General features: G+C 39.2%; 1 protein-coding gene across 4 annotated transcripts; it reads right to left on the bottom strand.

The window, feature by feature from the left end:
• Nucleotides 1-615: 615 nt before the first annotated feature.
• On the bottom strand, nt 616-21,734 carry RPE65 (retinoid isomerohydrolase RPE65). 4 transcript variants are annotated; one of them, XM_060623518.3, is made up of 14 exons: nt 21,613-21,733; nt 20,450-20,532; nt 18,688-18,838; nt 17,073-17,180; nt 16,829-16,970; nt 13,920-14,067; nt 12,618-12,699; nt 12,248-12,380; nt 12,004-12,143; nt 11,152-11,281; nt 3,394-3,508; nt 3,218-3,312; nt 2,999-3,110; nt 616-1,902 (listed from the first exon to the last, which is right to left on the bottom strand). In XM_060623518.3, the coding sequence occupies exons 1-14, from the start codon at nt 21,621-21,623 to the stop codon at nt 1,751-1,753; spliced, it is 1,602 nt and encodes a 533-aa protein (XP_060479501.1). In that variant the 5' UTR covers nt 21,624-21,733; the 3' UTR covers nt 616-1,750. The 4 variants fall into 4 exon arrangements, with proteins under 4 accessions (XP_060479501.1, XP_060479502.1, XP_060479503.1 ...); XM_060623519.3 differs by lacking the exon at nt 17,073-17,180; XM_060623520.3 differs by lacking the exons at nt 18,688-18,838; nt 21,613-21,733.
• Nucleotides 21,735-27,298: the final 5,564 nt, after the last annotated feature.

Genomic DNA, 27,298 nt, shown 5'->3' with positions numbered 1-27,298 from the left:
GTTCTTCACAGAGCACAGTGCTCATAATGGGCTTCTACAAAAAGAGGAGAGGTGGGCACCCCAAATTGCAAGACTTGCTTCATGGAAAATGAATGGGAAGAAGGCACAGAGTGATTGGCAAATGTAGGAAGGGGCAACTTTAGGAACTGTCTCAAATTGGGAGGCTTTATTAAGCGCAAAACTTTGTAATTGCTCAGTACTTTATTTTCTGCATTTTTAAAAGAAATGGATAAATATCCTTCTTTGTGGAATTATGTTCATATGCCATGTCTAGAGACAAAAAACTAACAGACTGATGTTTATCTACAGTCACATATTGTATGTTATTCTCTGGCATTTTTCTTTTCTTTTGTGAAATTTCTAGTTCTAGCTAGGAATGAGCCACAGTGAAACAATGATTACATTAAAAATCCACTGGAGGAAAAAAGATGGAAAAGAATTTACCCAATCTTAATGGTAGTTCAGCTTAGATGAGCTCTGTATAATTTTACTTTATAATTTCTACTTTTCTATAATTTTAGATTTCTTTGAGAAGTATGTTTCAATGAGTATTTATAACTTTAAAAAATGAGTTTGCATTTTATCTAAATAAAGAAATCAAATGGATACATCAAGTACCCTAGTCAGTCTGTTCCTTCAAGCTATTTTTACTTAGTCAAACACAATGCTGATTATCTTAAATACAATGATATGTAATACTTCTTAGCATAAAATACCAGGATTAAGGTATACAATATAATTTTTTGTCAATCTTCATTTTTTTACATCCTGTAGCACATAGGAGAATAATTTTAAAAATAAAAGTACTTAAAATGTATTAATATTGAATGTTAATGATTTAATATTTTCTCTTTTTCTCTCTTTCACTTAGGTCAGGTGATTGCACAGTGTTTAAATATGATTAACATAAGAGGCAACATAATATAACCCCCTGACATTATCATATACTCTTATTTTAAGTAGAAATTATATTTGTGAGTATTTCAAAAAGTGATAGTCACTGCTATATGTAATTGCTTTGATGTTATATAAGTTTTTAATAGATAACTTAGTCTTTGCGATGTTCTTTGGCTAGAGCCCTCAGTCGATTAGAGATAGGCTTTCTCATTGTAAAATCAGAAATAATCAGTAATTACCTATATTAAATGCCTTTCATAAAGCTTGAGAATCTCAGAGCACTTATATATACACACATACATACATACGTGTGTGTGTGTGTGTGTGTGTGTGTGTGTATATATACACAATTACTAGGGTTACCCTTAGATGATAGTTCCTGGTTTGTGAAAAAGTTTGGTCTGACATTTAGGAATTAAGCCTTTTTGCCTGATACTGCTTTGACTCAGCAAAGCCACATACAAATCTGGTATAGAGAACTTTGGCTTTTAAATGTTAAAAAATACTTGGAGCAGATGGGTACCTAAAATACACTTTTATAATAGGAACCAAAAAGTTTGATAAATCCACATTCATTTTCTATTTGATTACTAAATATATAGAGTTTTTAGTTATGGTCTGTCTGTCTCAGAGAAAGCATGATTATCTAAATACGTACTTTTTTTTTTTTTTTTTTTTTTTGTAAAGGAATTGCTTGCTCAACTTTGTGCTTTCTGTAAAATATTGCAAAAATTGTGTGCATCTGCAAGTTAAAACCATATAATACAGCAGGCTAAAATTGAACAGAATTTGATTGCAGACCTGACTGTTTCTCTTAGTTCTGTCAATAGAAATATAATTTGCTGGAATGTGCTCAGGATTTTTTGAACAGCCCATGAAAGGTAACAGGGATGTTAATCTCCACTTCAGCCCTGGCAACTTCACTCAAGTCCTTGGCATTCAGAATCAGAAGATAAGCGGGCTTTTGTCCTGCCCCAGGGCTCACCACCACACTCAGAACTACACCTGTTAATCAAAAGTAAAGAAGGCAATGTTAAATTAAAAGAAGGAAAAAAATCCCAGGACCATAGATTAAATGTCATTGAAATAATATAGAAGGTATTGCATTGACAAATGTGGTCACCCTGAAGAGGTCTTTCAAACTCTTTATGTTCCCTAGACTATCAGCTTTAGGAAGGGAGTGACCATATCTGTCTTGTCTCTGGGATTGTCATTGGGATACTTGTTATATCCCAGTAGCATAATACAATTACTAGGACAGAGTTAGCTGTTCATTAAAATCTTATTAATTGAATGGATCTGTGCTCTTATCTGTAACATAAGATTTAACATAACTTACTGCAAAAAAAGTGTGACAATCAGATGAAAAATATATATTAAAAGACTTTGAAAACAGTAAGGTGTATTATTTCTGTAGTTTCCAAGACCTAGCTAGAAGCTTACTTCCTTCTTACAAAATGGGAGCAAACATTTTGCAGTTTTGTCTGGGTTGGCTCTATTTGTAAAATTGTTCAGCATGAAATGGCTCTATAATTCTTTATTTTATTCATTTATCTGTGATTTTCCATATTTTAATCTTAGAGAGTATAATCTACCTTCCTGTCTCAGCTAATCAATAGTTAACGAAGATTGATGCTTTGTAATTGAGTTGCTGTGTTACAGGCTGTAGCTCTGGCTTACTATAAAAGAACAAACCCAAAGCAGAGGCACAAAGCCTCGTTCTCATTCTCTTTGATCTGTTAAAATACTCAATTTCTCTCCTTAGAAGTCTACCCTTTTTCAGAAATTTATCTAAATCAGAAAAGGCAAAAACAGAATTCACGCTGTTCTCTCTTCACCTTCCCTCCATCTAGAGTAGACAATGATGTTCCATTATGACACAGATGGTGCTTTAACGTTTTCCCATGAGTAATCAGTGATATTGGCCATAGATGAAACTTATTTTCAAATAAGTTTAAATTCTTTAGTGCTTCCCATTCAGTAGTATTAAGGATCACATCTGAACATTAGGGAGTAATCACTGTGGCTTCTCTCCTAATGCACTAACATATAGAATTTCAATAAAAAGAAAGTGTTCAGACATATCCATTGCTTTCATTACCATCATCTTCCTCCAAGGCATCTGGGTGAGAAACAAAGATGGGTTCTGATGGGTATGAATCAGGCTCTTGCCATACCCAAGTTTCTTTAGTTTTAACATTCAGCTTACAGAGCTGCTTGCAAGAAAGAGAAATCGATCAATTAATCAGTCAATGTGCTTTACTTGGCTAGTAGAGGACACAAACTACTTTTCTAGCATTAGGTAAGATGGATTAATTACCCTGTCTGGAACAAAGTGATTCAGGCCAAGTCCATACGCGTATGTGTAAGGTTTCCCACCATACTTCTGGTAATTGATTTGAGGAAACTCAAATGCTACAAAATAGAGGACATGCTTAGGAAAACTCAAGTTAATTTCTGAATGGAACAGTTTGTTCCCTCGCTAAATCATCTCACCTTGGCGAGGCCCTGAAAAGAGAACCTCAGGTTCCAGCCAGATAGTCTCATCACTGCACAGAATTGCAGTGGCAGTTGTGTTGGGGAGTGTGACTAAATTCTTGCCTGTGTCAGCCTAAGGAAAGAGGATAACAGAAACCTCAGTGAGAAGGAAGGAAAAAATCAAGCCGCCATAAATGCAGTCTTCCTGAGTTTTGTCTCCTGAGTTCTTTGTTTCTTAAGTCAATGTGTAGGGAGGAGAAGTGCAGACAGCTACAGGCAAGCAAACCCAACCAAGTGCACTACTGGGAAAGCTGTCTGTGCCTGTGTGAGTCACTGGCTGTGTATCCCTGGGAAAGTTGTGTAACCTCTAGGTCCTTAATCTTCACATGTATCCAATGAAATTGTCCTCAAAGAAAATTTAGGGCTCTAAGGGAGGGCCTCTGAGGAAAAAAAAATGTTTTCCTGTAGAATGACAAAAGACTTCAAACTCTAGGGATTCATTTAGTGTTTATCTGTACTATAAAGATACAATGTATCTTTATTGCTGGGATATATTTTGATTTTGCTTGAAAAAAATCATATAGTTATGTTGTCAAAAAAAATGCAGAAAAATTCTTGGACCAGATGTTGTCTAAGATCTGTCAACCCCTTACCCTGCCCTGTGATTTTCAGATTATTTTATGAAAGGATACCATGGGGTCTTTCTAGGAACATATTTATTTACTAATATGTATATCAAATACTTGAGTACATGTTTTGTGCTAGATTCTGTTTTAGACATTTGGGATATTTCAGAGAATAGACTCCCTCCCCTCATGAAGCTTGCATTCTAGTTGGGGAACATAAACAATAAATATAATTTAAAAGTGTATAGTGTATCAGGAGTATGGGGAGAAAACTATACAGCAGAGTTAGGAAGATCAAAAGTGTGAAGGGTAGGTGAGTTACAATTTTATTCGGTGGTGAGGGTGGGCTTCATCAAAAAGGTGACATTTGGGACAAAACTTGCAAGGGGTGAAGAAGTCAACAGCGCAGGAAGAACATTTAAACAAAGAGAATAAACAGTGCAAAGGCCTAAGGTAGGAGGATGCCAAATATAGCTGAAGAACATTAAAGAGACCAGTGTGGCTGCAACTAATTGAGCCTGGGGAAAAGGAGCTGGAGAGGAGGGTAGAGCTGTCTTGTGTACAGCTTTATAGGTCATTGTGAGCACTTGGTCTTTTACTCTGAGTGAGAGATGGGAAGCCGTGGAATGATTTTGGGCAGAGGATTGGCATGCTATATTTAAAAGAATCACTCTGGCTGCTCTGTCGAGACTACCCTTGGGAGTAGGAGGGAAGCAAGAGTGCAGTTGAGGAAACTAGTCTGTCACGTAGTGGTCCAGTCAAAAGAAAACAGTAGTTCAGACTAGGTTGGTAGCACTGGTGTCAGCGAGAAGTGGAAGGTAGAGTCATGAGGTTTTCCTGATAGATAGGCTACGGGGTGGGGAAGAGGCATGAAATTAAGAGAGGAGTCAAGGATGACTCCAAGGTGTTTGGCCTAAATAATTACAGGTTGGAGCTGTCACAGCAAAGATGGGGACTACTGTAGGTGGGGTAAATGGTTTGGTAGAGGAAGAGGAGAAATTTAGATTTTGTCTTACTAAACTTGAGCTGTCTATTGGACAGCTAAATGGAGGCTTGGAGTTGGTAGTAGCATATATGAAGCTTGAGTTGAAAGGAAGTTGAAAATGTGAATATAGGCTGCTTTAAAGTATGAATCTTTACAAAAGGAATGAATGTACAAAAAGAAGATAAAAAGAAGGGCTGAGTTCTAGTGCCCTCTCACATTAAGAGGTAATCTACAAGAAGAGGAATGAGGGTAGCTGATGGGGCCAAGAAAAATCAAGAGAAGGATTTTGTAAGAGGGCGAAATAATGGTAGGGTATGCGTGATCCAGTAAGAAGGGAGAGTAATGATACAGGAAAGGGGGAGAATTGCTTGGGTGCTGTCCTTGAGTGGGTAAGGAAGGGAAAATGGGAAGGATTAGTTCTGGGTGGGATGAAAGATAATTCAATACAAGTACAGATGCTGGTGGGTGGGAAGACGTGGTGGCAGGAGTATAACGTTCTTTTTTGATTTCTTTCATTTGTTTCAATAAAATAGGAAGCAGAGCCATCAGCTGAGTATGAGTGTGGAGGTGGGAGGTGTTAGAAGTTTGAAGAGAGGAGGGTGTGAAATACTTAACTAGCAAAGTGGGAGAGTAAATGAAGTTGAGAAATGTAGCAGTGAGGTTTGTGGTCATGTATTTAAAAATGAACCAATTAACATGATTGTGTGTTTTCAGCACCTAATTTCAGCCTTGGAGGTACAAGTGTAGAGTGGGTGGAGAGTTGAATTTAACTAGGATTGTGGTTTTGACAAATGAGTTCAATAAAGTAATAAAGGTAAGAGAAATGAAGATCTAAGATTATAATTGTTGACAATGGAATTTTAGTTAAGTAATGAGTACAGGTAAGTTCTCAGTGGAGTGAGGTATAGTGAGAAGGTGGTAGGTTCAGTGGATTGGAGGTTCCTGGAAAGAATCACAATAGGACAAGTGATCTTGAAAAATGGGAGGTGATAGTCAGAGTATGTCATGCACAAAATTAAGATTTTGGAAGGAGCACAGTCATAGGTAATGGCAGGGTCAAGTGTGTGACTATGGGGAGTGAGTGGCTGAGATAGAGTGGAAGACATGATCAGTGCAAGAGGTCAAGGAACTGAGAGGACAAGTTGTTGGAAGAATCACCTATGATGTATATATGGAAATGACCAAGAGTCAGGAGTAGATCTGGGGAGTGTGACATTGAGCCAGGAGGGGAAGTGAGTGAGTGGTGGTTCGTAGATGACAACAATAATGAGGGAATGAGAGGTGTATATGCCACTTGACTATATAATTCGTTGAAGTGAGATTTAAAATTGGAATATTTAAAGAGTGGATGGAAGGAACAGTGAATCTGGATGCAGAAAAGTGGGACAAAGAGAACCCCTCCCCTAACCCCAGACCAAGTGATATAAAGGCTGTACTGGAGGTTGCTGCTGGAGAGATCAGTATCCTCGGAAGAAAGCCAGGTTTTGATTAGAAGAAGAAGAAGGAGAAGGAGAAGGAGAAAGAGGAACATTCTAAGGGGAGGATGGAGGGGATTTTTCTGGTGGTGTATTAAGAGGTGCATTAAGAGGAAATAGTAGAGGAAGGGGTGGGAGATAAAGAGCAAATAGAGAAATGGAGAGAGTTTTATGAGATTTTGTGAAATGGAGTGTTAAGTCACTTGGTGGTTTTTGGGTAGAAGAGATCAAATGCTTATGTCAGACTTATTTATGAACTTGTAAGTTTAAATTGATTATCTTACTTCATTCTATCTTATTTTTTCTATTGGTAAATAAAGTTTTTTATGTAAGAAATCTGTAACATTACTTTTGCTTTCCCCAACAAACTAGCTCCTCCTTTTCATCCCCCCCCCCCACTTTTTTTTAATAGATGCAATTATCCTTTAACCCTGAACTCTCACTTCTGAGGATCTATCCTCTTCATATATCTATGCATGTATGAAAGAACACATATACAAAGTTATTCCTCATAACATCTGTAACAGCCAAAGATTGGAAACAATTCTGTTGCTCAGCAGTGTGGGACTTGGGTGTGTTCACAAACAGGATACTGTGCAGTTGAAAACAGCAAGGTCTTCTGCATATATTGTTAAATGAAAAAAGTAGGGCACTGAACAGTGGATATAGAAAGTTACTTTTTGTGTATGAGAGTGGGAAATAATAGTTACATGTATGCGTGTGTGTGTGTGTGTGTGTGTGTGTGTGTGTGTGTGCTTATATTCGCATAAACAAACCAAAGAAAAGGAAAGACATGAAAAGTTACACATAGAAAGTGAATGGAGGTGGTATGGACTGGATGTAGACAGAAGTTGGAGTGAGATTTCCCAGTGTGTACTTTTTCATATCATTTTGATTTTTGACCATTTGAAAGCACTGCCTATTCAAAAAAATAAAGATGTATTTTAAAGATGCTACCATTAGCTTAATCAGTAGACTGGAAATTTCACTCATCTTGTACTCTTTCCTCTCCTTAGCCCTTCCCTCAATCTCTTTCTTATCTCTCCTTCTCCTAATTTATGACCGATATTTCCCTTCACTGCCAAATTTTTCAGTGTGGACTACAGTAAGTGCTCCCACATCCTACCACTTGCTCATCTTCAGTGCCTTGAATCCTGATTGCTGCCTCTCTCACCCTCCTCCCTTTGGAGATCACCAAATCTAGTGTGTGGTTTTTAGTCTTCATCCTTTTAACTCGCCCACAGGAGTGGACACTGATGAAACCCTCTTGCCCTATCCAATGTGGCATTGCCCTCTCTTAGCTCTAGCTAGGGCTCTTTAAAGACTTTTTCTCTCCCTTTCTGTCTCCTCTTTTTATACCAACTTCTGTACATGACACTTTCCCAAACTTCCATGCCTGGCCATCTTTTCTTCTCTCAGCATTTTCTGGGCTATCAAATTCATTTTTAAAATAAACAAATGGGTAAGTTTCTTTTTAAAAATGTATTTTGAAATGAGATTTATTTTTTCCTGTTAGCAGTCTCGTCTATGTGTTCTCATATAGTTGATCATCATTTCAATATCAGTAACTATCAATTCTAATTGATCTCCCAAGGCCCTGCATTGATGTATGAAAGCCCACGAAGCATATTTCATGAAGATGTTTTGATACTGATTTTGTTGTTGATGATGATGATGATGACGAATATTTATTTAGCATTTACTTTGTGTCAAGGGCTCTATTTAATAACAGACATATATCAACTCATTTATCAACCACAACAACCCAGTAAGATGGCTGTAAATAAAGAAAAGGAAATTTAACAAGGTTAAATGTTTCCCTTTACAGACCGAGAGAAGGAAATTTAAGTTTAAATCACCCAGCTAGTAAGTGGCAGAGCTGAAACTCAAGCCTGGCTCTGTTTGACGTGAAATCAACCTCCTTACTCGTTATCCTCTCTCTTTCTCATAGTTTGGCAATTCATATTTGTCCCCACACCTGCTCTGCCTGTTATACTCCCTATTTCCAAAGGTATCACTATTCTAGACACGTAGGCTTACAGGATCTCTATGATATTTTGCATATCAAAGATTTAATTCATTCCTCCATCCAATCAAATGCAAGACCCTTGTAATTCCACCTATAGGAGCTCTTATTTTTGTCTGTGTTTGCCTGTTCCTGGTACTACATTTTTCTCTCGCCTGAGTGATTTTAATTGTCTTCTATCCCAGGTCCCCATCTCTGTCCTTTTTACGCTTCCAGTAGCACTTATTCAGAAATTTATTTTAGAAAATCAAGTTATTAAAGCTGCAAATGACCCTCGTTATTATTTAGTCCACTTTAGTTAGGTTTCAGAGCAGGCCACTGAACTTACAGTGATTGAGTGACTTGTTCAGGGAAGGCGGACATTTAGTAGTAGAGAGAACCATGCAAATCAGCACACTTAGTACCCAGTCCCCTAGCTCTGAATATGGTTTCCTTCTGCTCAGAAACCTTCACTGTCTCCCATCACCTGCCGAATAAAGTACCACCTCTTATCCTGGCCTTAAAGCTTTCAAAAGAGGGCACCTGCGTGGCTCAGTCTGTGGATCCTCTGACTCTTGGTTTTAGCTAAGGTCATGATCTCACAGTTCCTGAGATCAAGCTTCACATAGGGTTCTGTGCTATCAGCTTAGGATTCTCTTTCTCCCTCTCTCCCTCTGCCCCTCTCCTGCTTGTGCTCTCTCTCAAATAAGTGAACTTAAAAAAAATGCTTTCAGAGATTACCAGCTTGCTTTTTTTAAAAGTTTATTTATTTTGAGAGAGAGACTGAGTGTGAGTGGGGAAGGGACAGAGAGAGGAAGAAAAGAATCCTAAGCAGGCTCTGCACTCACAGAGAAGAGCCCAAAACGGGGCTGCATCCCGCAAACCATGAGATCATGACCTGAGCCAAAAGCAAGAGTCAGATGCTTAACCAACTGAGCCACCCAGGCACCCCAGCCTGCATTTTAAGCTTTTTTATCGCCGCCCCCCTCCCCACAACAATGTATTCCACTACTTATGCTTATGTTCCAACTAGTTGGATTAAGTCAGTTCCTGCTGCTTTTCTGTCCCTCCCCACTTCTCTCTTTCCTCAAACTATTATTTCTGCCTTAAGTTGATCTGCTTCAATTTCATCTCTTCTGCCAGAATATTGCAAATGACTGTGTTCCATGAATCTCTCCAAACAAGTGTGACTGCTCCATCCTCTGAATAGCCAAAGCAATTTATGCCTCCCTCACACTACTTGTCTCATGCTGACATGTGTTATCGTTACTGAATCACCTTCCTCCTCCCTACCACACTAGGTGATGAGTTCCAGGAGAGCAAGAGCATATCCTATTGATGTACACACTGAAATAATTTAGTACGATGCTGTGTTACAGTGGGTAATTAATAACTATTGGAAGAAAGTGAAGGTAGGGTCTCGGGTGACATTAGCCATTTTTCATCATCACTGAAGTTCCCTATTTTACAATTGGGTGGTCTTTCTTCAGACAGTGATGGCTACACATTTAGGAAAATCTTTCCTTTTTCCTCTTTTTGAATGTGAAGACACTGAGGTAAGGAATATTTAAGTTAAATGATCTTATTTTATTTCCTTAATTTAAAGATGATTGTGATTTTACCATTACTAGTCAAATAAGAGTTCACTAAAATCAATGGACTCATTCATTTGGTATTTTATGAGCACTAAACTACATATACCAGAGATATGCTTCCTAAGGGCCAAGTTAGAAGTGCTTAAAGTCCCATATAAAATCATTCCAATCTGTCTTTCCAGTCTCTCTGCCCCATGCCCATCTCCTCTATGCTCCTAATGTATCAGCTCCACCAACTTCTTTATACTTCTGTATCAAGTTTTGCTTTTTTAATCCCTCCCTGCCTTTGTAGAAGCTCATTTACTCCACCTCAACCTTCTCTTCTTTTCTCATTCTTCATAGAGCTTACAAGCTTGCTTAAGAGCAATAGTGTCTAGTTCTAAACTGGGTTTATTTCCCAGTACATCTGATCTAAGCTTTGAGTACAGTGTTTTACATTCCATATAGCTGTCTTACCCAGTGTGTGTCCATGTATCTATTGTGAAAATTATATTTTTCTTGATTTTGACTGGTATTCTATCACACTAAAATTTCTTGATGTTAATCTAATATTCTAAAAAGAGAGCCACTGAATACAAGGAAGAAAAAGCAGAGATGAAAAGATGACTGCCAAAGGCTATTAATGGTGTTTATCCTGTGGTGGTATCTTCAGATGGTTTGCAGAAAACCAAAATAATGGGCCGATTTCCCTACAGGGGTACTTTTTTAAGCTTCATTGCTTTAGAATTTCAAATTATTTGAATTAAATTATTTATACTATTGACAAAGGATCCTAGGCATCAGTGGTCTGCACTATTCACTGAGAAAAAATATTTTTAAAGGATTTTGCAAATGAAAGAACAGCAGATTTAGAATCAAAACCTGGTTTTCGTTTTGGCTCTGCTGCCATTGGCTTTTGCTAAGTCATGTCACTCTTTGGAGCTTCAGTTTCCTCATTTGTTAAATGAGGGCAGTTGAATTAGTATATTTTTAAAGTTCCTTCCAGCTCTAAAATTTCAAGATTTTATGTATAAACATAAGGCAGGAGAACAAATCCTGAGAGAGATGAAACATTCTGGTTATATCTGAAATCTGTGTAGAGGGTGGTTACCTTGTCAATATTCAGAGGAAGTACATATCTCCTGACTTCAGGCTGGGGAGCCTTTCTGGCATTTTTTTTCACTTCTTCCCAGTTCTCACGTAAATTGGCTAAATATAGGTAATTATAAACAAATTCAAATCTGCAAAAGTAAGAAGTCAGACATGAGCGCAGACAATTGCAAATGATTTCGGAGAGACAATCCATGCCTTTTAAAAGAACAAGTGCCTGCCTGTCCTTCATTCTCCAACTCAGAACCTGCTAATGACCCAGGTATATTAGAGCCATAAGCTGCTGCCCATGCTCATGCTGCATGAAAAGGAAGCAAGCAAACAAACAAAACATATCCTGCCTCATGGATATGTTTAAATAACAGCAGACTTATATGATACTTTCTGTTCTGCTTCTCCATCATCATTCCGTCTGTGTCTTTAGAGGCTACTGTCTTTTTGGTGACTCGGTATTCTGAAGAAAGCATGCCTTTTTCTTTCAAATCCAGAGTGGGTGGAGTTCAAGCCCCCCCCCCCCGCCCCCCTGCGTCCCCCCCCCCCTGCCGCCAAGGGATCTTGTCAAGTTGCGGTGAAGTTAAGTTTAAATTTACTTATCAGGTCATAGCATTTTTAGTTTCAGGTCAGGTTCATAGACCTGATCGGTTTTCAGTCATTAACCGTGGTTTTAATATTCAGTTTGTGAGTGCTTCTGATTACCTAGCCTTCCTACTGCTTTCTCAATTATATTCTGCAACTTAAGCATACTTTATTTTTCTAGATGTAATTCAGAGTAAATATTGAGAGCATTGCTGAAAAAGGTCCCTAATTTCTAGGAGTGACTGGAGACATAATATTATCCAATGTCCTTTCTTACCCTTTCCAGCAACAGAGATCCACAATCAGAAACTCACTGTCTTCATAAGTATTGATGTGATGGAAAAGATTAAAAGAAGAGGTCCTGTATTTATTATTGAGATACTTTCTTCTCTTCTTGTCAGCAATATGAAGCCAAACCTTGAAAAGTGAGGAAAATATTTTGATGGATTTAAAAAGGAAAACAGCATACATTATGAAACACCTTCAGAAGCATGAATCTGGCAAGTAAATGTAAGTCTTACCCCCATGGTTTCATTGGACTCAAAACAATCCATGTAGTTGGCTCCCCAAAGACTCCATGAAGAAAGGAACTTGAACAGGTTAATTTTGACTGGCGTCTCCACAAAAACAATATAGTTGGGAGTCAAACCAAAACTGTTTAGAAACACAAATAAACTTGTGAATGGGAAGGGCTGATTTTCAAACCACAAAGAAATACGTGCACATGAGGTATGCTCAGTTATATGAATCAACAGTGCCTACGTGAAATTAATTACATTTAAATTTAGGTTTCTGCAAGAAAATGTCATGATCAGGATTGGTATCAAAGGTAGGCAAAACAGATCTTTAAACTTGGTTTTCCTGAAGATTCATAGCAGGCCTTCAAGTTACCTATGGACGTAAGATGGCTTGAATCGGTCACTGCAGGGGAATTGTACAACGACCTCTGACTTGCTTATTGGATCTTCCTTGTCTGAAATAAAGCGGTTTTAAAAGGCTTTGGAAAAAGCCTCTCTTTTCTCTTTTAATACAAAGCATTTAGAACAGCTCATGCAAGTAAAGAAATACATTTCCAGATCTTGATTGTTTTGTTTTGTTTTGTTTTAGAGCTTATTTTCATTTTCTCAGTCATTGGTGTTTCTTAGGGAAATTTCATGAGAAGCTGCAGTCACCCAGGAAAATCCAAATAGCAGCAGATTTGGAAAAGTGCACTCAAATAGTTTTGTGCAGGCAGAGTACAGGGGAGTCACATCGTACAACTGGAGGTGGTAGGTGCTAAGTCAGGGAGTAAAGGAAAACTTTTGTATGGTCAAAATGCCTTTTATAATCTCTTAAGTTTCCTACAAAGTACAGTATATGTGGGTTTGTGTCATTAGCTCCGTAAAGTAATTCTTAAGCACATAAAAGTTTGTTTACTGCTAGGTCAGTGGTCTTCAAACCTTAGTGTGCTTCAGGATGACATAAAGAGCTTCTTAAAAATCCTCACTGCGGGCCCACACCCAGAATTCCTCATTTAGTCAACCACGGGTGGGGATCTGGATTTCTAGCAGCTTCCCAAATAATGCTGCTGATTCAGGAACTAAATCTTCAGAACCGTGCTACCCAATACTAAACAAAAATCCATTTTTGTTCAAATAGTTCTGTCACCAAGATGGTTATCAAATTTCTGGCAATGAATGGAGGATGAATGGAGAATTCTAAAGAGTACTCTCTTTCTGTTTTAATATTCTTTCTCTATAATATTAACATGAGTTAATAGATTTGTTTGGAGTTTGGGGAATTAAACACACACAAAATACTTAGTACACTTTCATATATGTGTACATGCAATTATGCATACATATAGGTTGGTTTAAAAATTTAATCTTGCCTGGCACATGAATAAGTGCTCAATAAACATTTCCTGAATTTTAATCTAACTCTTATATGATCAAATACACATATGCACAATATTTTTGAAACATTGTAGAAAACAACTTGGCCACTTGCTTTCTATATTTTCAAGTTGTCATTTTCTGCTATGGTGCCCTTAACCATCGGTCCCTGGTAGGATAGGGGCAAGGGCAATCTGAGAATAATTTCACCATGCATATATAGTGCTATCCTGGTATTCTGATCTGGTATTCTGTATTTCTGGTAGCTTTCTCATAATATAGATACTTGTTTTAGGAAGAGTCAAATTGGTAAACTGACCTGCTTGTAGTGGAGGGATCTTTACAATATTGTAGGCAATTGAAAAATTTTTCCCAAAGCAATTACCAATGTTGTAAACAGTTCCATCACTTTCAATATGGGGGTGAGCAGTGGCTCCATTGACAGAGACATAGTTGCAAAGATCAACCTATGGAAAGAGAGCAGAGGTCATGCATGTAAAGAGAAAGATTGTATTACCCCTTTGGTCTCTAGGTCTGACCTCACTGCTCACTTGCAGCCTCACCCTAAGTGCATTTTCTCTTTCTTTGCATCTTTCTGGGTTCTACCCTCTTTCAGGTCTGCCTGAATGCCCGTTTTCAGTGCAGAGCTCTCCTCTGACCCCCATGCGGACTCCCCAACACCTCTGAAATCTTGGAGATGTCCCTGGTCGTGCTCTTCAGTGTATACCAGATGCTACTCTAGTTAGCTACTTTCCTTTTGCGCATGCAGGTTGTCCTCAAAGTGGTAATTTGAATCTTGGGGTTTCTTTATATCCCCCTTATTTTATTAGGTAAATTGTGTGAAACTGCTTATGTGCAGTAATTTTATTTTACAAAAATGGCAAATTTGTATAGTATAATCTAAATACCAAACCTGTTGTCTTGCGGAGAGTATAAATTTGGAACTGAAAGAAACCCCAAGATTCTATTTAGTATAGAGTCTTAACCTAAATAGACTTCAGGAGAACCATGAATCTCCTGGAATTAAATTAAATGCAAATGTTTTTGGAGAGAAGATTTAGCGCTTTAATTCAATTTGGAGTCTCATAAGAAATTCAGAATCACAAATCTAGCATAAACCTCTCTGTTTATAGAAAGAACAACTGAGGTCCCAGACAGGTCAAGTGACTTTTTCAAGGATACAGAGCCACATGCTGGCAAAATCAGCACTAGAATTTCTACGTGGGACTGGCTCAACACAGATTTATCGAATGAATAATTGATGAGGTATATATTTATTTAACCACAATTCTTTCTATTTGATTAGGAGAATGTGTTTTAAAGGGAGTTTTTAGCATTCTTATTTAAATAATAGGCGAGACATTCATTCATTTATCAAGTACTCATTGAGCTAATATTACTGTGCCAGGGTCTAGGAAAACAGAGATGGTCTTTGCTCTCAACAACTGTAGTCTAGACTTGTGCTGTCCAATATGGTAGCCACATGTAGTAATTAAAATGTGGATTAATTATGATTAGATAAAACTTTAAATTCAGTTCCTCAGTCATAGTAGTCACATTTCAAGTGCTCAATAGCACTTGGACAATGATGTATAGAATACTGCCATCATTACAGGAAGTTCTATTTGATAGCGCTGTGTATAAAATATAGTACATTGCTGGTAAATGCAAAATGGTATCTGTAGAGAAGGGTCATCTAACCCAGATTGGGAGATTAGGCAGGGCTTCTCAAGGGCAATGACTCCAACTAATGCTTGAAAGACAAGTAAAAGTTAATCAGGTGGAGAAGGATGACAGTGTGTTCTAGGGAGTGGGAACACTGATGTACAGGCATTGAGTTGTGAAATAGCACGTGCTGTTTGGGGATTACTAATCATCGAACATGGCTGCTGTCAAAGGCATGCATGCAGGAGGAGAAAGAAAAATCAGGCGGCCGCAAAGCCCTGTTTGGACTTTATTTTAGAAACTGTGGATGCCTCCGATACCGTAACACATTTATGCCTGAATTTTAGAAACATTGCTTCTACTGAATTAAGGAAGTTGTATTTAAGAGAATCAGGCTAGAGGCAAAGGCACTGGTTAGGAAGCTATTTTAGTAATAGTAATAAAAAAGTTTCAGATTTTTAAAACTATATTTTTATATGAAGTCAAGGTACAGTGCTGTTGACAATGGAACCTGACCCCTAATAAAGGCTGTTTTGAAGCCATACATGAACATTATATTTGCAATTATATTCCCATAGCAATTTGAGTACAGGTTTACTTATCAGAGTTAAATGAATGGTTTAGACCTCAGCTACATGGTGCCTGGGTGGTTTAGTCGGTTAAGCGGCTGGCTCTTGATTTTGGCCCAGGTCATGATCTCATGGTTTGTGAGATGGAGCCCTGTCACACATGATGGGCTCTGCGCTGACAGCCGGGAGCTTGCTTGGGATTCTCTTTCTCCCTCTCTCTCTGCCCCTCCCCTGTTCACTTTCACGTGCTTTTTCTCTTAAAATAAATAAATAAAAAAACAAAAGAACTCAGCTTAAGCTCTTCTCTAAATGATCTAACACATACTCTTATATGATTACAAACATACATTAAAAACAAGAATGAGCTATTGAGAGTATATGTTAAGCCTTAGTAAATAGTCTGCTGAGAACAATAAATCAGCTATTGATATAGAGACTTAGTGTTGGGAGTATTATTCCTTTCTATTTACACTACACTGAATTTCTAATTTTGGTCTTAAATTCCTCTAACTGGTCTCCTAACCATCTCTTATCTCTTCTTTCTTCCCACACAGCTTCCAGATTAAATATCCTAAAGCACAGCTCTGCTTATACCATTTCTCTGAGCAAAAACTTTCAATAGCTTCCCATTAACTCAATAACTTATTCCAGATTTTTGTCTTACCCATGTTGTCTTACCTACTGATGTGTCCTTTGCATCTAGTGTAAGTTTTGATACATGGAAGGGACTGAATAAATATTTGTGTCACAAATGAATGAATGAATATGTTAAGCATTTTTAAAGATTTTCCTTCAACCCGTATTATAATTGTTTAAAATTTCATAGATGAAGAAACAAAGTTTGCTCTGTCACATTAGGTAGTAGTTGATGACAAAGCAAGGAGGTGAAACTTAATCTATCTGGCTCTCGTTTTCTTTCCCCCAAACTGCGCAATTAATGGTAGGGTGCAAATTCTAAATTCTTGAGCAATGTTGCCTGAGCACTGTGTCCTACCTGTTTAATTGTCTCCAAGGTCTCAGGATTAATCTTTGTAATGAAGTTGGTCTCTGTGCAGGCATAGTAATCTTCCCCTACTGGGTAGATGTTAACAAGGGCATTGTCAGTGACCTCCACTCCTCGAAAGTAAGAAAAAAACCTGCAGAAACAAATGGAGTTTTCAGTCCAGTAACTTCCAAGCCATGAGAGAGAAGGGCTAATGTAAAATGTCTTTAATAATATGCCGTTGAGTTTCAGTAACCTGGAAAATATATTCTTGCAGGGATCTGGGAAAGCACAAGTGCCAAATTCCGTTATGACGATCCTTTTCTCAGTCATTGCCCGAACGTAAGCATCAGTGCGGATGAACCTGAAGGACACAGAGACATGGCAAAGGGTCATAGGCAGGGCCAGTCAGTATGTCCATATGGAGCTGAGAATGGTCAGAGAGAATGTGGAATCCTAAATCCACTACATCAAGAATAAAGAGTATTGTCAGGTCACTTTCTCAGGGTGACTAAGAAAGAAAGAGACAATGCTGTGAGCTTGAATTTATGCCTTACAAACCTCCCAGTGACAGATGAGGAAATTGAGGCTCGTGGCTTGGACTTGCTGTGTCCAAGCACGGAAATTAAGCGGTTGGCGTCTGTAATGAAGCTAGGTTAGAACTCAAGTCGACCCAAGCCAGGAAACACGCATTTCTCCATATCACACTGTGCAGTGGGTAGTTCACATAGGACCTCCAACTTCCTGTAGCCTATAACCCATCAACTACACTGAGTGGAGAAATACAGAACATGGTGTGTTGAATTATATTCTTTTCAGTCTCTTTGTCACTCTTGTTTTTTCTTCAATTGTAAAATTTGTTTTGCTAGTTTTAAAAGTAGGGTATTCTTGAATCCAGTATCTTGCACAGGCAGAACTCCCGAACCATATCCCATACATTGCCTAGGATTTCTCACATGGAAAATCAATTAAAATCTGATTTTGCACTTCCTGCAATCTGTATAATAAGTGTTTAAAGTGTCATAGATGAAGAAACAAAGTTATGAAGAGGAAAAAGTACCAAGGTCTTTAGTGAGCATATGAAAGCTTTCTCTGACTTCTTAGCTAAATTTTTGCTTGATCTGATCGAATTCTCTTCTATTACTGTCTGAGGTATCCTGACTACTTCAAGTCTCCATTTGCTCTTCAGAATTCCTGATACCTGTGGTGATCAACAAAGTGTCTAACAGGTCTGAATATTAAAGCATAAGACTATTTATTGTGGTGTTAATGGGTACTTCCTGGAGTGATGGCTTAAGCCTTCAAGCCTTTTAGCAACAATCCCCTGTTTTTAGAAAACTTCTCTTTCTTGTATTATTATGACATAATTTGGTCCTTCCCTTTGTGCCACCACTCCCTCCTTCCCAGGGGCCTTTCTGATTATTAAAAAAGAAAAGGAGTCAAGAAAACCAATGGTCTAATAACTATAACAGTAACTATAATAATAACAACTTATTATTACTGAACGCTTCCCAGGTGCTTCATTTAATCCTTGTAATGAACCTTGAAGTAGACACTATTATTTCTCATTTTAGAGATGACAAAACCAAGAATTAGAGAGTAACATCTTGCCAAACGTTGCCCACCTAGACAAATAGTGTCTGGTAGATATAGAATTTGAAGTCAGGCATGTTGGACCCCAAAGCTCTAGTTCTTAGGTTCTTTATCATGGCACACCTCCCAGGTACCTATGCAAATGCACTGGGCCAGTGGATTCTGAGAGTAAGCAAATATATAGGTCTCCCTTTGGGTTCAAGAGGTTCAGAAGCACATAGGAGGAAGAGCTGAGCTAGGTCTCACCCCTAGGAGGAGTAGGACCTAGCATTCTTTACCTTCTATGATATGTGACATGTCCTTCTTTAAAGTCAAACTTGTGCAGGAGGGCTTGCCCATCAAACAGGTGGTAAAATGGTTCAGATCCAACTTCAAAGAGTCCTGGCCCACATCGAAGGAGACTGCCAGTGAGCCAGAGGGGGATCCTGCCTGTGATGAAGGCGAGACATAGAACATTGCTTCTTACTCCTGCCCTTTGCTGTGCTCATCCCTGGTAAGGCGTGGTGATTATATTAGCAGCTCAATTGGGCAGCCTCTTCGTAAAGCTGGCAGTGATTTTCATTCCCAGTTCTCATGCTGGGCAGCCCTGACAAAAATGCCTGCTGACTTGACTCTCCTTTCACTAGGAGACCAAGTGGCGGGAAATGTCACAGTGCCTGAGTTTGGATAAAGGGTTGGAAGGAGACAAGGAAAAGGCCCTTGAGGAAATGGATTCTCTACCTAACAGATTTCCCCAGGTATCAATACATTTGCCTTTTAAGAAAAAATTCAAATTTCTTGATATATTTTGATGGAGTAAGGAGTAGGAGAGGTAGATTAGGAGCAGGGATCAAAACACTATAAAAAGATATTTCAATAGAGAAGAGCATTTAAATGGAACAATAATACTGGCTTTTTGAAATCTAGAGTCCATTGAGGGTATGGACTACTGTCCAGATGAAGGTTAACCTGCTGTAGCAGGAATTGCACAGGGCTGGGTGTCAGAGACCTGGATTCTGGTTCAGGATTTGCCATGTGACATCTCTAGGGCTCAGTGTCCTCATCTGCAAAATGAGGGGTACACAACAAAGGCCTAAGACTTTTAGTTTAAGCGGTAAGGTCTGTGCCCTTTTATCCATTGAAAAGTGCAGTGTTTGCATAATCCTTACCAACTGTTTTTAAACAAATGGATTATTCCCAACAGTTCAGTTTCAGCAGCCTGCTTCCTAAGAATTTATATTTCTGATAAAAACTCTAAGAGAGCATGACTTAACTAAAGGCATAACATTAATTTCATTGCTAGAGCCTAAATTGTTAGCATCAGAATCTAGCTGAGAAAGAGCATTTGGCTCATCTCTTCTATTTTACAGAAGAGGAAATGGGGGGTAGGGGAGAGACTTGCCATATCCAAGCAAGGATGCTGTATGGGTCATATGAGGTCTTTGAATGATGCTAACAATAGTAATAATAACTACTTATTGATTGCTTTGTGTTGAATACTAGGTGAATCTTTCAATTAGTCTTAATCTTCACAACATCCCCATGAGGGAAAGTTTGGTTTTTGATAGGTAAGGGAACTGAGGCTCAGAAAGTTTAAGTAATTTGTGAGATTCACAGCCAGTAAAATAATGGAGCTGCAATTAGCACCTACATCTGTCTGACTCCAGAAGCAATGTAACAGGCACGAAACCTACCACCCTTTATTGTAATGTTTCCAGATGCTTGTCACCCAGTCCTCACTTATCCGGACACTGATGGAACAGACATTTATAGGAAATTTACTATGTGCCAGACACTGAGTTAGGCACTGACTAGTTTAAAGATGACAAAGGTGTAGTCTCAGTCCCCAAGGGATTCCAATTAGGCAGGATTTTTCTACATTAGGGAAACAAAGGGTAAATGAGAGGAAATAGGTTTCTGATACAAAGAGGCCACACCTCCAGATTCCCCTGTCTGTAGCCCGCAGTGGGAAACACTACTGAGAGATGCCAATGAACAAAAGCCAGTGAAGAGGGATCTCGACAAAAAAGAGAAGATGGTTTCAAGACCGGTGAGACCAACCTGTAACATGAGCTGTGAGTGGTGAGGACAGTTCCTCCACAGTTTCAAACAGTTTCTTGTAACCACCAGCAGGATGTTCAACTCTGAAAAGGTGGAATAATGGGGAAGAAGCCCATGTTGATACTCAAAAAAGTCCACTGAGACAGAGGCACAGCTTCAGGAGAGAAGGCAGTCTCTGGATCAATGACAATGCACCACTGCCAGTCTAGCCTTTGCTGGGAGCTCATGGTATTTGGGGGCTGGAAAAGTCCCCAAGTTTGCAAGGCAGGGCCCGTGGGTCAGTCCTTCACCTTTGATGTGAAGGGAAATGACCTCCCGTTTAATGTCATGGTGGACTTAATTCTGCCTTCTGCAGTTTTCCCATATTTCTGAAATCAACTAATCCTGTTGGTATCTCTTGACTTCCCGACAGAGTCCTTCCCTGGAAGGGAATTACCCTGCCCGGTTGCACTGTTTTGTTGATTCTCTTGCTTCATAAAGAATCTCCAAGGGTAGGGAGATGACAGCTTTTTGGGTTAGTAACTCATTCTCTGTTACTCACCTATATTATACCATCATCTCTTCCTATCATCTCATTTCTTCAACAGTCTCCAAGAGTTATGGTGCCCTTTAAAAATAGTCTGACTAGGAGATTCAGGTAATATTCTTGCTTATTTTCTGCCTCCTCACTTTGGCTCCATTTTAGAACTTCTTAGAGTGGGAACTCTGATCAGACTCCCTAATTATGATAGCCATCTTTTATTAAGCACTTACTATGTGCCGCACACCATAAAAAGAACTTTGTATGCTATTAGCTCATTTATGTCACAACACCACAATGGGGAAATACTTGTATACTCATTCTATATATGGGAAAACATAGACTACAAAAAGTTAAGTAATTTGTCCAAAATCACATAGCTAGGAAATGGCTGGAACCTAGACCTGCCTCATTACAACCTTCATGCTCACCACTGCTTTCAAGGCCCAGTCACAAAAATCCCACAGTAATTTAGACCTAAGTGCTAGATATATGCTTCAATATATAAATAGGAAGAAATTTTCCCTGTCAAGACTGGAGGCCTCCCATAAACAGGCCATCAATCCTCTTCAGGACCCCTTGAAATAGCCCATTTACTATCGACCCACTAAGGCATTTAAAAACATCTCTCAGAGATACTTACTGGATGGACATTTTCTCTCAGTGAAGGATTGAGAGTTCTGGCACGAAGTGCAGAATGAGGAAGCAAGTCCTCAACCAAGGGCCTTTATATGCCTTCTAAGTCTCTCTAAAAGGAGTTAGGGCTTTCCAAACCCTTTCCCACCCCCTCAGCTGAGAGAAGGGGAACAGAAGTGGCTTTCAGCACTTAGATCCTCCTGATGCTTGAGCATTATTTGGGCTTGCCGTTCCCATAACAGTTTTTTGGCTGTTTTCCAGAGACCTCAATCCTTCCCAAAGAGAATGACAAGTGGATTGGAAAGAAAGAAGCTGTGTGGGAGTGGCTAGCATCAGGCCTGAGCTGATCCGGGTCACCCCACTGGAAACTGGCACTATTCTCTGGCACTCACCTCCCTCTACCACCTCTGTGCCCTCATCTTTACCCTCATTTATTCATTCACTTACATCTTTTTAAAACATCTATTACATATCGTCTATGGGTCAGACAGGGATGGGCATTGTCCCCATCATCACAGATGGTGTAATTCTTCAAGGAAAACAAGAAACTAACGAACTATTGAATAAAATTTTTTAAGTGCCATGATTGGAATAATCATGATATGGAGTGTTATGGAAGCATATTGTAGCACCTCCAACCCTCTCTGGCTGCTTCATTGGCCCCATTCAGCACCCCAGTTACAATGAGGCTGAGGACTTTATGTCCTTCCAGTTTGCTAAGGATGAGCCCTTTTCATGTCCTTGCCTGTCACTAATGCTCGCTTGCTCTCCACCTCACCTTCCTGTTCATTGGTATGTGGGGAGACCTCAGAGAGTAGATGGCCTTATTTCCTTCACATTTCCATAAGCCTCAGTTTGCCAGAACAGACATGGTACTGCCTACTGGAAATGGACAAAATATATACTATACAAGCTGATGACTTTAACATTTTTTGAGAAACTCATTATCCATTTTGAAATTAAGAAGTGGTTATGGCTATTCACCCCAGAGCTCTTAAACAAAATGATTAACCTGGGCATCCCCAAGACAGAAGGCAAGAGCTTATTTTTCCAGCTTTCCTTGCAGTGAGGGCACAGACTTGTGACCTGGGCTCCACCAATCAGAGGAAGGGGCAGGGGTACTCATGGTAGTACACAGTGCCCAGCACCAGCTGTGTCTCTGCTCATCCAAGGCAGTCATAGTGCCTCCATGGAGCCATTTGACAGTGGGGCCTGGTGTATTACCACTGGCCTGGTATTATCCAAGCCCCATCCTTTAGCCATCTCAGGGATTCTATTAGCTACCTAATATTTAAAATATTTGTGTGCTGTTTGATTAACTGAAGTCGGTTTCATTGTTTAGAACTAAGAGCTCTGTCTCTGTAAAATGTTGATAATATAGGATACTGTGGTATCACAATAGGATGAATATCTATATTGGTATATGGAGGTCCCAGAGGATTTTTGAGGAAGTCTCTAAGCTGAGATAAGAAGAATATGTAAAAGTTAGCCAGTCAAAGGGCAGGGAGAAGAGTGTTCAGGCGTGGCTGGTAGCATTTACAAAAGTCTAGAAGTGAGTGTGATTTGGGGAAATGGTGAAAGATGAAGCTAGATTAGAGAGAACCATAGGCCAGATTATGTAGAGATTTGTAAACTATGTAAAGAAATTGAGACCCATATCTTGAGAACACAAGGAATCACCAAAATGTGTTATTCAGAAGGGTGACACAATCTGATTTGCATTACTAAGACTACTTTACTTACATTCTATATATTGGAAAGGGATATTTGGGCAAGATAAATTACAGACCAAACAAGTAAAGGTAACTGATGTAGGGGGATGTGTTGGGGTTGGAGATGAATGATCAGATTCAAGAGATATTCCAGAGATGGACTGATCAAATTTTATGATTGGTAAATGCATTGGAGAAATAAAAGGTAGAAAAAAGGATAAGGATAGATTTCTGGATTGAAATATGGTACAAATACTTGAAGTACATACTGTGTGTGTGTGTGTGTGTGTGTGTGTGTCGTGTGTGTGTGTGTTAGAGAGAGATGTTTTAGCAATGCAGAGAGAATGAATTCTGATTTTTATATATTTATTAAAGAAAGAGATCACTGGGGGCTGTAATAGTTGGAAGACTTCATAGGGAAGTAGAGTGAGTTGGAATCTAAGTGACACGCAGGGTATGGGCACAGAGAAGATAAAAAAAATATCTGGTAAAGGGAGCAGAGTGAGAGAAGGCAGAGTAGGCAGTGTAGGAAGCAATGTTAAAAGGAATTTCTATCTCTTGCACCACTTCTGTTGGCTCAGAAGTGTCTCTTCTTGAGTAGAATTATGGGCCATGTTGTGATACCTGTCCACTATCCACTGTCATTCCACTAAAGAGAAATTCCAGGAATGCTATAACCCAGCTGCTTTTCTTCATTTTCACCTCGTATTGCAAGGGGCCAAAGTAGAAGGCTTTGTGGCAACCAGGTGCTAGAAAACCTATACTAGCTGAGTGATGAAGCACTGACAAACTGCATTTTCTATTGAAGAGCATTTTCTGGGAGATGAACACCAATCTGATGAGTGCCCATGACTGTACCAAATGCCTTTCATAGGTATTCCTGTGTTGACTTTGGTATTCTGGGACCATAGCCATGTTGTTTAAGAACAGGAATTAATTTTGGTGATTTTTGAATTTAGTTTTGCATCTTTGGTAGCCTTTATTTCTCAACTTGTCTCAATCCTAGAAATCAGTGGCTTGAGGGTCATTTAAAAAAATATAAGTCAAAGTTCATTCCTGGAAGACTTATAGACTCATGGATCATGTGAGTCATCAAGTTAGCATGCTTTATTAAAGTCAAAATGAAAACTAATTACTGTGCACTGAACCTCACGGAACCCGGAGTTCTTCAGATATAAAACAAAGGAAGTATGCAAAAGCATTTTTTAGCTCAAAGTACTCTATACAAATATTAAGTGATATTCAGCAATGCTCATGCTTAGGGAGTGTGAGTTCATGTCTAATCTTCCAGCTAATACGTTTTACCTCAGAGATAACCCATTTCTCCATATTCTCTCTTGGGTGAAGTCAGAAAACAGCTAGGCTCTATCCTTCCCAAAGCATTGTTTTGACCTCTTGGCTTCTAAAGCCCCAAATGTGGATCTCTTTTTCATCCAACCGTACCCTTCTGTTGTTTCGGTGTTATACACTGGATCACCAGTGTGTTGTTCCTTTTTCTTTCTTCCTCTCCTCTTATTCTCCACCTTAATTTTTTGTTGTTTAAAAAAATCGGATCTTCAGTTTCTGTGTCTGCCAAACAAACTATTTCATTTTGATATATTTTGGTACATTTACCAAAAGAATATTCCTTTCTTCATGCAGAGCTTTCTTTACATTTAGTTATTTTTGAGAAACAGAGTGACAGAGCACAAGTGGGGGAGGGGCAGAGAGAGAATGAGACACAGAATCTGAAGCAGGCTCCAGGCTCCGAGGTGTCAGCACAGAGCCGATGAGGGGTTCAAACTCACGAGCCGTGAGATCATGACCTGAGCCGAAGTCGGAAGCTTAACCGACTGAGCCACCCAGGCACCTCTACATGCAGAGATTTCTTAATAGGAACTGATTTCACGTTTCTTTGAAGAAACCATTTTTGAGAGAATAATCCCAGCCATGTGGCAGACTATGCTGGGCTTAGAGGTCACGGTGAGGAACTTGAATTAGATTGTATTCTTAGAGCAGTAAGAAGAAATTAAAGCATTTTGAACAGGGTCATGACTGAGGTGATCTGATTTACATCAGTCCCCCGGATATTTGAAGAACAGATTATAAGCATCTAGAGTGGAAGCAGAGAAAGCAATAGTAGTAGTTGAGGTGAGCTGGTAACGATTTTTAGTCTAGAGTAGAGCAATGCAGATGGATTTGAGATCTGTTTGGTAGGTAGAAGTTTAGGGCTTTGTGTGATGTAACTGATATTCCTGGGATGTAAGAAAATGCAGTCACGGGGACTATCATTTATCTCTTGTAACATAAAAATTAATCATCAAACCTGAGTGCCCTACAACAGTAAGTGCCTGGAGTGGCTGGCTAGGTAGATTTGCTGATATTGGCTGGACTTGCTGTCATAATTGGATTTCCCTGGCTGTTGGTTAATCTCTAGGTCTCAGCTGGGATGAGTGGGGTAAACTGGCTTTACCATACACATTTGTCCAGCAGGATAACCTGGGCACCTTCTGCCCGTGGCAGAAATGAAAGTGAGCAAGTAGAAATACAAAAAGTCGCTTAAGGGCTAGGCTCAGAACTGATAACCACCTCCACAATTTTCTGTTAGCCAAAACAAGTCCTGGGACCAGCCCATACCTCAAGGGGTATGAAAATAGCCTCTGCCTTTAGTGAGAACTACAGTGTCACACAGCAAGGTCATGGATACAGGGAGAGATGAAGAATTAGGGCCATTTTGTAGCCAGATGCATGAAGAACTAAGTACGATTTTTAGCAACTGAATGTCATACTGTTCTTTAAGACTAGGGGAGGAATAGTTGAGTGGAAATGGATGTATCAAGAGTTCCTGATGAAATTTGAGATTCTGCAAGATATTCATCTTCTCCGTAAGACTTGTCCACTCTTCTTCCCTCCTATAGCACCTTGGATCCTCCTTAGCCTGAAGGAACTTGTTCAGTGGAGGTGGGATTCAAACCAAAGCAGTCTGATTCCAGACTGATTCCAGTCTGTATTCTTATAAGTACTATTTCTAACCCCACACTTAAGTTCTGATAAATATTATCTTCTCGATTTTATTATGTGCTTAATAACATTTTAGTACTCCTTGTAGACAGATGCTCCTGGAAGCCTCCCAGTTAACTTGTCCCTAATCTGCGTCTTCAACCATTCCCCAATAATACTGTCAGAATGATTCTTCTTAAAGGAAAATTAGACCATGTCCCTTCTATTCTTAGATGCTTTCAAGAGGTCTGCATTACTTACTAGATAAAGTCTAAGCACTTTAGCATGACTATAGGATCCCCCATACCCTGATCCCTGCCTATGTCATTTGTGTCTTTGTGTCCTCATCTGCCATGCTCTTTCATTTGTGTTCCAGCAGTACCAAGCTGCTCATTGCTTCTCATCAATTGTGTACCATTTCATGCTTCCCTTTGTTCATAGAGTCTAGCTAACTTTTCTTGGAAAAAGTTTTCTTTTTCTTCTCATCCTTCCCTTGTCCATCTGGTATATGCCTAGTTTCTATCACCACCCTGATAGAGCATCACCTTCCTGTGATGCCTCAGACAGAATGCTCTCCTTTATACTTTTCTTGGAAACGTTTATGTAAGTCCATTTTTATATGTATCACGTTACATTGTTTTATTGTTAGCATGTCTATCTTCCACTTTAGTTTGTGAGCTTCTTGATGATTGCTGAGTGATAGAATTAAATCACCCAGCACAATGACATTTGGCTAAACCATTCAACACCTGTCAGGATGGAAACTGGCAGCCACCCCAGCTGCTCCCCCAGGGTGAAAACCAATAGACTAGCAAAATCTGTGCAGTCACTTCTGCTGCACCTCCATAAATCACTCAAGGCAAATATCCTGCCCCTCTTATCTCCCCACCACTGCCAAAATTAGTCTGCCCTGGCATCATTGAAAAATGTCATGGGGAAGGAGATAGACATATATATAGTCCCCTGCCATGCACACTCTATCTTCTGTCTTCTCTAGTAGAT

This window comes from Panthera onca, chromosome C1 (genome assembly GCF_046562875.1).
Source record: "Panthera onca isolate mPanOnc1 chromosome C1, mPanOnc1 haplotype 2, whole genome shotgun sequence".
In the NCBI taxonomy this organism is placed as follows: domain Eukaryota; kingdom Metazoa; phylum Chordata; class Mammalia; order Carnivora; family Felidae; genus Panthera; species Panthera onca.
The sequence above is the reverse complement of the archived record's forward strand: the minus strand, read 5'-3'. Positions and strand labels throughout refer to the sequence as shown.

Bases quoted from the DNA above. Each gene is read 5' to 3' on its own strand.
- RPE65 (XM_060623518.3), bottom strand. The intron at 17,181-18,687 runs GTAAAGAATGCT...TGTGTCCTTCAG, and splicing joins CATGTCACATATCATAGAAG to GTTCATCCGCACTGATGCTT. The intron at 1,903-2,998 runs GTAATGAAAGCA...TTTGATTAACAG, and splicing joins TGCCTTGGAGGAAGATGATG to GTGTAGTTCTGAGTGTGGTG.